This window comes from Leucoraja erinacea, chromosome 27 (genome assembly GCF_028641065.1).
Source record: "Leucoraja erinacea ecotype New England chromosome 27, Leri_hhj_1, whole genome shotgun sequence".
Lineage (NCBI taxonomy): Eukaryota > Metazoa > Chordata > Chondrichthyes > Rajiformes > Rajidae > Leucoraja > Leucoraja erinaceus.
In genome coordinates, this window is record NC_073403.1 from 2,570,610 (window position 1) to 2,580,996 (window position 10,387).

The 10,387-nt window shown below is 46.0% G+C and overlaps 1 protein-coding gene across 1 annotated transcript in view; it reads left to right on the top strand.

The window, feature by feature from the left end:
• The window catches only part of LOC129710019 (plexin domain-containing protein 1-like), a 224,738-nt gene that overhangs the window by 151,821 nt on the left and 62,530 nt on the right, over positions 1-10,387 (top strand). Inside the window, exon 14 of the mRNA XM_055656707.1 lies at positions 1,106-1,196. Within this exon, the coding sequence (XP_055512682.1) occupies positions 1,106-1,196 (91 nt within the window). The remainder of the gene's footprint in view (positions 1-1,105; positions 1,197-10,387) is intronic.

A 10,387-nucleotide genomic window follows, 5' to 3' on the forward strand; every position in this document is an offset into this window, starting at 1 on the left:
ATTGCGTACAGTTTTGGTCTCCTAATCTGAGGAAAGGCATTCTTGCCATAGAGGGAGTATAGAGAAGGTTCACCAGACTGATTCCTGGGATGTCAGGACTTTCATATGAAGAAAGACTGGATAGACTCGGTTTGTACTCGCTAGAATTTAGAAGATTGAGGGGGGATCTTATAGAAACTTACAAAATTCTTAAGGGGTTGGACAGGCTAGATGCAGGAAGATTGTTCCGATGTTGGGGAAGTCCAGAACAAGGGGTCACAGTTTAAGGATAAGGTGGAAATCTTTTTTAGGACCGAGATGAGGAACAACATTTTCCCACACAGAGAGTGGTGAAACTGTGGAATTCTCTGCCACAGAAGGTAGTTGAGGCCAGTTCATTGGCAATATTTAAGAGGGAGTTAGATGTGGCCTTTGTGGCTAAAGGGATCAGGGGATATGGAGAGAAGGCAGGTACAGGATACTGAGTTGGATGATCAGCCATGATCATATTGAATGGCGAATGGTGCAGGCTCAAAGGGCCGAATGGCCTCCTCCTGCACCTATTTTCTATTTTTCTATGTTTCTAAAATCTCATTCATAATACCGAACCTTTGAATGACTTGGATGAACACCAGTCATAGAGTCACGGAGTCATCGAGTGATACAGTATTGAAACAGGCCCTTCGGCGCACCGAATCCTCACCGGCCAGCGATCCCCGCACACTAACACTACCCTACACACACTAGGGACAGTTTTACATTCACCAAATCAATTAACCGACAAACCTGCACGTCTTTGGAGTGTGGGAGGAAACCGAAGATCTCGGGAGAAAACCCACGCAGGTCACGGGGATGACGTACAAACTCCGTACAGACAGCGCCCGTAGTCGGGATCGAACCAGGGTCTCCGACGCTGTAAGGCAGTAGCTCTACTCTGTAAGGTGCCGCATCTCGAAGCTAAACTAAACTAAACTTTGCGACCCATCCATTTGGGGAATTCCGGTCACGTCCGATGTTTTTGTTTGTACAATTATAATCAGGAATAAATTACTGCTCATCACCCAGGACCCGACACACTGTGAGATGGAATATGACAGTCCCAGTAATATACTGCATGTCAAAACAGAATGCGGTGGATTTATTGGGGCTATTCATAAGGGAAGGAGACAGTAAATTATCGATTCTGCCCGCGCGTAAAAACGACTGGGACTTGCAAAGTGAGACACAATTTTAATGAAATTCTCCCTCACAACACTCGCAGTCTATGTAGACTATTTCCCTCTGAGTAACAATGTTACAAAATTTTGAGATTAAAAAAATCAAGTCTGTAATAGATCCCATCAGATAAAGCATAAAAATAAGTTTAATTTGACACCTAATTCACTTTCATATCTCAAGTATTTAAAAAGTTATGGCCATTTTCATACTCGGAAATTAGCATCTTGTTCCCTATTGATTTTCTATGGACATAACAAAAAAGCTGTGATCATGGACAGTCAAAAGCCCATAACCTTCTTAAAAATTAAGAGAACTGAATGAAATTTTCAGTTATCGTAGATTGAACCATTCTGAAACAAACATAAAATAATCTAACTTGGATGACCTGAAATTAAAGCATATAATTAGTTAGTTACCCAAGTGTAGCAAATTTCAAACTTCAATTACTAGATCTAAACATCTATCCATTTCTTAATAAATGATTAACATTTTTAAATAGCCCAAGTGTCCAAATAATATTCATAAATAATTCTCAATAAAACATGATTTTTAAATCTCATTTACATTAATTTATAGGCCAAATGGAAGGAATTTAGTGTTCAATTGCTGTAAATTAAAGTCAATTTTAAATTGGCTTTCTAGTGGGTTCCTGTGAACGCGCTGGTTTAGAACGTTCACATTGCGCTGGATTTGTGCCCTCAAATGCCCAGAAAAATACTGCGGGATATAAAGAGCCCAAAATTAGCTACTCGCTATAGAAAACTTTATATACAGGGTTCTTAAGAAGCCCCTTTTAATGTAAAAATAAGGTACATACCTTTAATTGTTTGCTTTATAAAACCCTGGGGCAGCGAGAGGTCGCGGGTTGAGAGAGTGATTTTTAAACTGCTATAACTATTATACAAGGCCATAAAAACTAATAATACCTTTTGCGACGGGGTCTTTCAGCGATTTTCCGTTAATGATTTACTAGGCTGAACATTTTCGATTGCAACAGCCTAGTAAAAATCGCGTTTTAAACCCGCCCCCTCTAAACAGCGCCAAAATCACACACACGGGCTGCGGCAGATTCTCAGACACGATTCAGGTAGGTTTTGTAACGTGGTTCGCATGCTACAAAAGCGTTTCACCGTACCTCGGCACATGTGACGATATACTGAACTGACACTCATACCCACAAGAACTTGATTTAACTTCAGAAACCTCCTTTGAAACAGTGCAGGTGAAATCCAATCCATTGATTGACTAATGAATGAATATGAATGAAATGCGTTAATAAATGATTAGCCAAGTATTGTACACAGGCAAGGAATTGGCCTTGGTGCTGTGCTCCCAACGATCAAATAACACGATATGTATGAAGACAAAAACACAGAAACATATTTAAGGGAGATAGGTGCAGGAGTAGGCCCTTTTTTTCGGCCCTCTTATCGAAGCCTGCATTCCCATTCGCCATTCAACAATATGATCATGGTCGATCATCGCAAAACATCTCAGTTATCCCTTACATGCGCTTCCTTCATTAGTAAAACCTGCTGATCCCTGTTGAGAGAGACACACAATGGGCCCCACCTCACGCTAACACCCTCTTAAATATAGCCAATGAACTGTGGCCATCAACTACCTTCGGTGGCAGAGAAGTGTCCAGGACAAGGGTTTCACAGTGCTAAATAATGAGAAGGGGGAAAATCCTTAAAAAAACCGTAGATGATAAGAACTTTTTTCAACACACGAGAGGGCGAATCTCCTGGAACTCTCGACTGCAGACCAGAGGGCTAGTTGAGGACAGTTCATTGGCCTATATTTATAAGAGGAATTAGATGCCGGCACTTGTGTCTAAGGGGATCAGTGGGTCTGGAGAGAAGGCAGGGATGGGGGATACTGAGTTGGATGATCAGACTTCTAGGCGATCTTAATCCATATTGAATGGCGGAATGGTGCACGGCATCGAAAGGGAGTACACCCTGAGAATGGCCTCCTACTCCAGGACACCACGTGTCAATATCTCTTGAAATTCAGCGAAGCATTGTTTCTAATTTGCACGCGAAACAGATTCACCACTCTCTGTGTGAAACAAATTCTAGAGGACATTCCGTTTATATTCCCTTGGAGGCACCTAGGAAGGGAAGAGAGAGGTGAGCTCGTTAGAAGGTGTATCAAAATCATCAGGGCATAGATTGGGTAAATGCACCGTCTTTGCCCAGAGTAGGGAATCGAGAGCAAGAGGAAGAGTTTTATTGAATGTGTCCCGATAGGATAATGAACATAATTGGCATAAAGCTCCTATCCTGCACCTATTTCTATGTTCTATGAAAACTCTGAGCTAGGTCATGATCATCTAACTCTTAACATGAGGTTCCCACAGTGTCTCAAACATGGGAGGTTTAGCCAATACATAGATCTAGGTAAACAATAGAACATAGAAATTAGGATGCAAGGAGATAGGCGCACTCGGCCATATCGAGCCTCCGTGCACCACGCCATTCAATCTGATCATGGAAGATCGAGCCCAACTCAGTACCCGTACCCTGCCTTCTTCCATGTACCTCTGTCGCATTAGCCACAAGGGACAACATCGACACTCCCTCTTAAATATAGCCAATGACTGGACCTCTAACTACCCTCTGTGGCAGAGAATTCCCAGAGATTCACACAACCTCTCGGTGTGAGAACAAGTCTTCTCATCTCGGTTTGTAAGGAATTTCGCCCTTTATCGTATAAGCTGTGACCCCTTGTCCTGGACTTCCCGGACAACATCTGGGATATCAATATTGTTTTTGTCCCCATTGAAGCTAGCCCAGTGTCCGAACCCACCCTGAAAGTATGAGTTTGTTATAAGTTTACTATTAAGATCCGCTCTCAATCTACCTAACAGTCTAGGAGGGCGTATAAACCAAGGTCTATCCAGTCTTTCTTCATAAGACAGTCCGACATACAGGAATCAGGTGGATGTAATCCATGGAAAGTAACTGAACGCGGGGGGGGGGGAGAAAAAATGATGTTTCAGCAAGGTTCAGGGAAGGATTACATCAGTGTTGATGATAAATGTCCTCAAGTCAATGCACAAAAGGCCCACGAAATAGGAAAAAGGAAAATGCGCATCTAGGATTAGTCTCATTTCAACGAATTCATAGCCTTGCAACGGTACACCCAACTAAATCGATTGTATAGATTATTGCCTGTGAGGAAAATTAAAATAAAATGAAACTGGCAGGGCTTTTTTTGGAAACCAAAAATCAGCGGGTCAGGTAGCAACGTCACAAAAGAAAAAGTACAATGTTTGAGGCCGCTGTTTCCAATTCAGAACGCGCGGTTAGAGTGAGAGTTGCTGCTTCACAGCTTCCGCGACCGGGTTCGATCTGACTACGGGCGCTGTCGTTATGGAGTTTGCCCACTCTCAACCGTGGACCGCGTGGGGTTATCCGGGCGCTCCGGTTCCTTCCCGCACTCCGAAGGCGAGCAGGTTTGTGAGGTAATTGGCCTCGTAAGACAATAGTGTAATTGTCCCCAGCGTGGTTAGGGGTAGTACTAGTGTACGGGCTTGCGGATCGCTGGACTCGGGGGTTCGCGATATGGCCTGTTTCACAACTGTATGTATCTAACCGTCTACAGTAGCTAAAGTTCACAAAAGGAAGGTGTTGTGCAATAACCCTTAACCAACCCATATCCGAGATGTTTGCTGTGCAGTGGGGAGTAGTACGGAAGGTAAAAACGGAGCGGGTGGAGGAGCACGAGGCATCAGGCGGTGATGGGAGAGGAGGGCAGACTTGAGGGTGAAAAGGGAAGGGGAGGGCTGAACTGCGCCAAGGGCTAGAGACATAAATTTGGTGAGAATATTCAAATTCGTTCATGCCATCCGGACGCAAGCAACCCCGCGGAACTATGACAGGTTGGACGTCCTCCAATTTCCGGTGGTTGCTCGAGCTCTGGATGGGTGGACACTCACAGGACAGAAGAGGTCGGTTGGGAAGGGAATAACAATACGGTGGGGGGTAAGATGACGCGCTGCGCCACCGGGTTGGTTGCCATGTCGCAAAGTTGAACTCGGATGTCACGTCCGTCCTGAATAAATAGGTCAGCCTGCTGTGACTATGACGGCGAAATCGGTGCTGAAGCATTCACTTGTCTCTGCAAGTACCTTAACAACGTTAGTAGATTCTGTGGGGGCCCATTGTCGATCCTCCGGGGTGGAAATGTCTTAGCCTCTTGTTCCCTAGTGCCTTTTGGCAGGTAGCAGAATTAGCTCAATGGGAGCACCCCCAGGTTATCATAGTTAGCCCCACAGACACCCACGTCGGAAACTTCTGACGGGGGCGCGCATTTAGTAAATATTGGGACGAGCACAATGGCAATATCTCCTCTCTCCAGCCAGATGCGAAGAGGCATTAAAAATGTCAAACGGAAGAGAAATTTGATTTGCAGGGAAGGCTTGGCAGAAGTTGTAAATGGAGCAGAATTTATAATGGCTTTTAAATATAAAGTGGTTGGGGTTTGAAAAAAGAAAATTTAAAATGTGGTGAGACCAAATAGGCCTGGGATTGAATGCTGGAGTGAGATGCAGCATCCTTCCATGAAACGCCTGCCCACAGGCGCCTCCATCAATACACAGCCTGCACATTGCAATGCTATTCGCACACAGACAGAAGACCCCTCCTTCAAATTATCGGATTAGTGTAGCACGTCAGTTTTTTTTTTTAAAGAAATGCTACAAAATGACTGGCAGCCTGAAACTTGTTCTCTCAAGGCAGAGTTTACTGTTGTTCAAATACATGCCCCCAAAAAAGATCACCACCTGGGGAATCTTTGATATTAATTTTGAGTTTAATCATTTGAAAATGGGCCATAATGCGTCATCATGGCATCAACTGCTAAATGAACGAAGATTTACAGGTGTACCATTCCACATGATGCACGCATCTTGTGAGTTCAAGAATTAGTTAAATGACTATTGTCAAAAGGGGGCGAGCCATTATCTTCAGCTCTCTGTCTAAATTAAGATTTTAGACGGGTCCATGTACCATATTGGCTCTCGTTTCGTGAAGGTAGACCTGAAAAATGCGTGGGGAGAAATCTCAGCACCGGGGTGAAAACAGGCATGCTAATTATTGGATCCGCCGACAGGAATAGGAGCGCGTTTCGGGATGGAGACCTTCTTCAGTATGATGGGAGGTGGGCAGGCGGAAGAAGAAAGGACAGAGGCGGAGACCAGTGGGAGGAGGGGAGAGCTGGGAAGGGGGGAGGGGGGAAAGAGGGAGTAGAATACAAAGGATGACTGTTTTAGACTACCTGAAATTGGAGAAGTCAATGTTCCTCCACATGTGTGGTATGTTCGAGTTCACGTCTGACCAGCTCGACATTCTGTGCTGCTTATAAGCAGCGCGCGGATTCTTTTTTCAGCAGTATATGATTTCTCTGTTCTCCCCTTGCCTTAATATCCTGCCCGGAAAGATGCTAGAAGCAGATAAGACCATTATTCATTTGTCTGTGAAGGAACTGCAGATGGCCAGGGCAGATTAAACCGAAAGTACACAGGATGCTGCCGAGTAATCCAAGAGGAGAACGAGGCAGCATCTCGGGGGAGTATGGGAAGGGTAACAGCAAACCGCAACAGGCCGTGTTCAATTGCTGACATAAACTGCACCGGCGCATCCCCTGAGTTGCTTTATAAGCCATCGAGACCGCGGGGATATTCCGCAGCCCCAAGGCGGCAGATGCTGAGGTGGCCTGGGATGCTTCGGATAGTGGGGGGTGGGAAGACTTTTAATGTAGGAGGGGGCAAGAATGTGAGGGCTTTGGAGAGCATGGATTGTGTGTGGCCTCCTCATTATAGGGTTGTGTAGTTTAGTTTAGTTTAGAGACACAGGGGGGAAACCGGCCCTTTGGTCCACCGAGTCCACAGCGACCATGCGATCCCTGCACACTAACACTATCAGGAATCACAATAGGGACAATGACATTTTATACCAGGGCCGATTAATTAACCAAACAAAACCTGTCGGTCTTTGGGATGTGTGTGGGAGGGAAACCGAAGATCTCTGAGAAAAACCCACGCAGGTCACGGGGAGAACAGAACGTACAAATCGGCACAGACAGGCACTGTATTTTGTGTGTGAAACATATAAAGCGCAGGTTTTCTAGAACTGTGAGGTAGCCAGGACAAACCCGGGTCTCTCTGGCGCTGCTGAGAGCCAGGCAACTATACCGCTGCGCCACCGTGCCGCCCTGACTTCAGCCCGGTCTTCAACTCAATGCGCTGCTGATGGTGTGACAAAGGAAATAGCAGACTAAAAAAAAAAAAATGTTGGCTGATCCATTTCCGATCGTCGCCTCACGTGTGCGAGATGGCTTCTCCTTTTACACATAGTGAGCAGTAAGCTAAACCAACACCAGCACACTCGTCAAATGTTTTCCAAACTTCCCTTCACTTCCAATTCACTTTTTTCAGTTCTTTACCAAAAAAGAAGTAAAGCTATCCTTTTTCTGATTAGGGGTTGGTGTTTATTAAAACCCTACATTTCACACCCCCAAAAAAAAAACAGCAGAGCACGTCTGTTTCTAGTTAGAGGCCATTCCTAATATTGCCTGGAGATCCTATGGTTGATAAGTGTCAGATCATTTGCATGTTTCACACAGAGGGTGGCGACGATCTGTGGACTCTCTGCACAGAGGGTAGTTGAAGGCACACAGTTCATGGCTAATTTAAGCGGGAGTTAGATGTGGACCTTGGGGTGCTAAAGGGGATCAGGGGAGTATGGAGAGAAGCAGGTAAGGGGAGTACTAGTTGGGATGATCAGCCATCATCAGTTGAATGGCGCGGGTGGCAGGCTCGAAGGGGCGGAAGGCTACTCCTGCACCTATTGTCTATGTTTCTATTACCGCGACTATATTAAGCAAAGGTCAATTGGACTAAAACCGAATAGTGGGGATGGATACTGAGGGGGCCACGTCAAAGTTACCCGCTACTAAATCATTACCCGGGAAATGGACGTGGTAAAGTGAGTGCAGTGGGACGTGCTGGAGGACCATGTTGGCTGGAGTACGATTGTGGGACATGTTGAGATTACAAAAACAACGCGGTGTAGAAGTGCTGTACACTGCAACAGCGCCAGAGACAAGCTATTTGTCCCGTTATCACGGTACACAAATGCCCATTTAAACAATAAACTGAGTCATGTTTTCCAATTGGTTTGCTCGCTCCACTGATTTAAATCTCAGTGTATTTGATCAGATTAGATAAATTTATTATAACAGTGGCGCACGATCACGGGTCGTTGTGCAATCTACCTAGGTATACACAAAGAGTACAACACCTTCAGGGATCTGTACCCAAAGTTTCAACTTGTATCGTGTTGTGCCCACCCCCACCCCTACCCGCCCTACTCTTCCACTCCGCACCCGAGGCCCCCCGTAGTACCCGACGGGCGCCCACATACGCGGTGTCCCCCCCTTTGTTCTCGACGGCCCTTGCTCTGAGGGTCTCGGCCCTCCCGATCTCAGATCTCCCAGCAGCTGCATGATTCACCCTTTGGGTCCGGGTTTCAAGGGCGGGGAAGGGGGCGACTATTTCCGATTTTCGGCATTGCTGTACTTTCAGTGGTTAACAGTTTGTGCGTGTTGCAGACACTCACCCCCCCTCCCACCTTTCACAATTGTGTACCCCCCCCCCCTCCTCGACCCCTCCTCCCTCCACCTGTCACCCCCCACCCCCCCACCCCAACAGCCAGCGCCCGCCGCCCCCACCGATGGCCAGCCATTGACGGTTCCGCAACAGCACGGAATCCCACCTGTGTAAAAATGAGGTGGAGCCCGTGGGCCAGACAAGGAAGGGTTCTGAAGCCGAACAGTGTAAGAGCCCCGTGGGGTGAAGGCGGCGAGGTGGAGAAATGGCCATAGTCCTCCAGATCTCACGTTTTCGGGGCACAGAGATGGACTCTCTCCCTTGTCCAAGCTGCAATCCTGGCAACCAGCCTCTTGTAAGACGAAATTGTTACCACTCCGGATCCCCGTCTAACAGCGACCGACCCCGTTGTGTACATAAGATGAAGAATAGAGCTTACAAACTAATAAGTATATGTACCTTAATTTCTTTGCGAACCAGTTGTGTTCAGACATATAAAGTTTTTTAAAAATATAGCTATATAATCTATACAAAGCATACAAGCGCTATATGAGACCCTTATAAAATGGAATATTTCATCTACTTTACTGGGGGAAGGGAGCAATTTAGATTGGGTTCGGTATAACGTTTATATATCGCAGTTATTAATGCACAGATGATTTTCATAACACTCTCCTGCTACAGAGTTATAGACTTTGACATTGTTCTTCCTGAACATGAGAGTCAAGCCAATAGCATTACCCAATTCAATATGTCTTACTGGTTTTGGTTGCTAAATGTTTGGAAAATAAAAAGGGATTTTCCATCATTGGGCTGAGCAGAGGAATTGTAACGTTGGGGAAGGAACTGCAGAAGAACACCGAAGCTAGACACAACATTTGGAGCAAACTCAGCGGGCCACGGCGCATCTTGGGCGAGAAGGGATGGGTGGCACACTTTTTTCCGGTTCGGGTTTCTGAAGAAGGGTTCTCGACCGAAGAACGTCCAGAAAAGATTTGGAGTGTCCACAGTTTAAGGGAATAAGAGGGGAGATCTTTTATGGACCGACGAGAGGGAAAGAAAAACATTTTTCCACACAGAGAATGTGCGTTGATCTCTGGAATTCTCGGCCAAGAAGGTAGTGAGGCCACAGTTCATTGGCTATATTTAAGAGGGAGTTAGAGTGGACCTTGTGGCTAAAGGGACTAAGGGCTGGGGGGGGGATGTAGGGGGGACGAAGGCAGGTACACGGGTGAGATACTGAAGTTGTGTATGATCAGCCTAATGAGCAATTGAAAAATGGACTCTGCGTTACATTAAGGGTTATAAGCGGCAACTAGGTTGTACTCGAGGTCTCTCGGGGACATTTTCATCAGTGGTTGAAAAATCTTCACGAGTCTTCCCGTGCGTTACCTGCCGTTAGCGAGTTTTCCCGAGTACCTGCCGCGTTAGCGCCAAGAGACGTACCCGAGCTCCGACGTACCGCTACGTTCATTTCTCCGCCGCTTACCAGAGTTTGATGTGGCTTAAAACTCGGGAGAGCTCTTGTGCAATGTAACTCGGACCGTGGGACGGGCTGTATTACATTAGAAA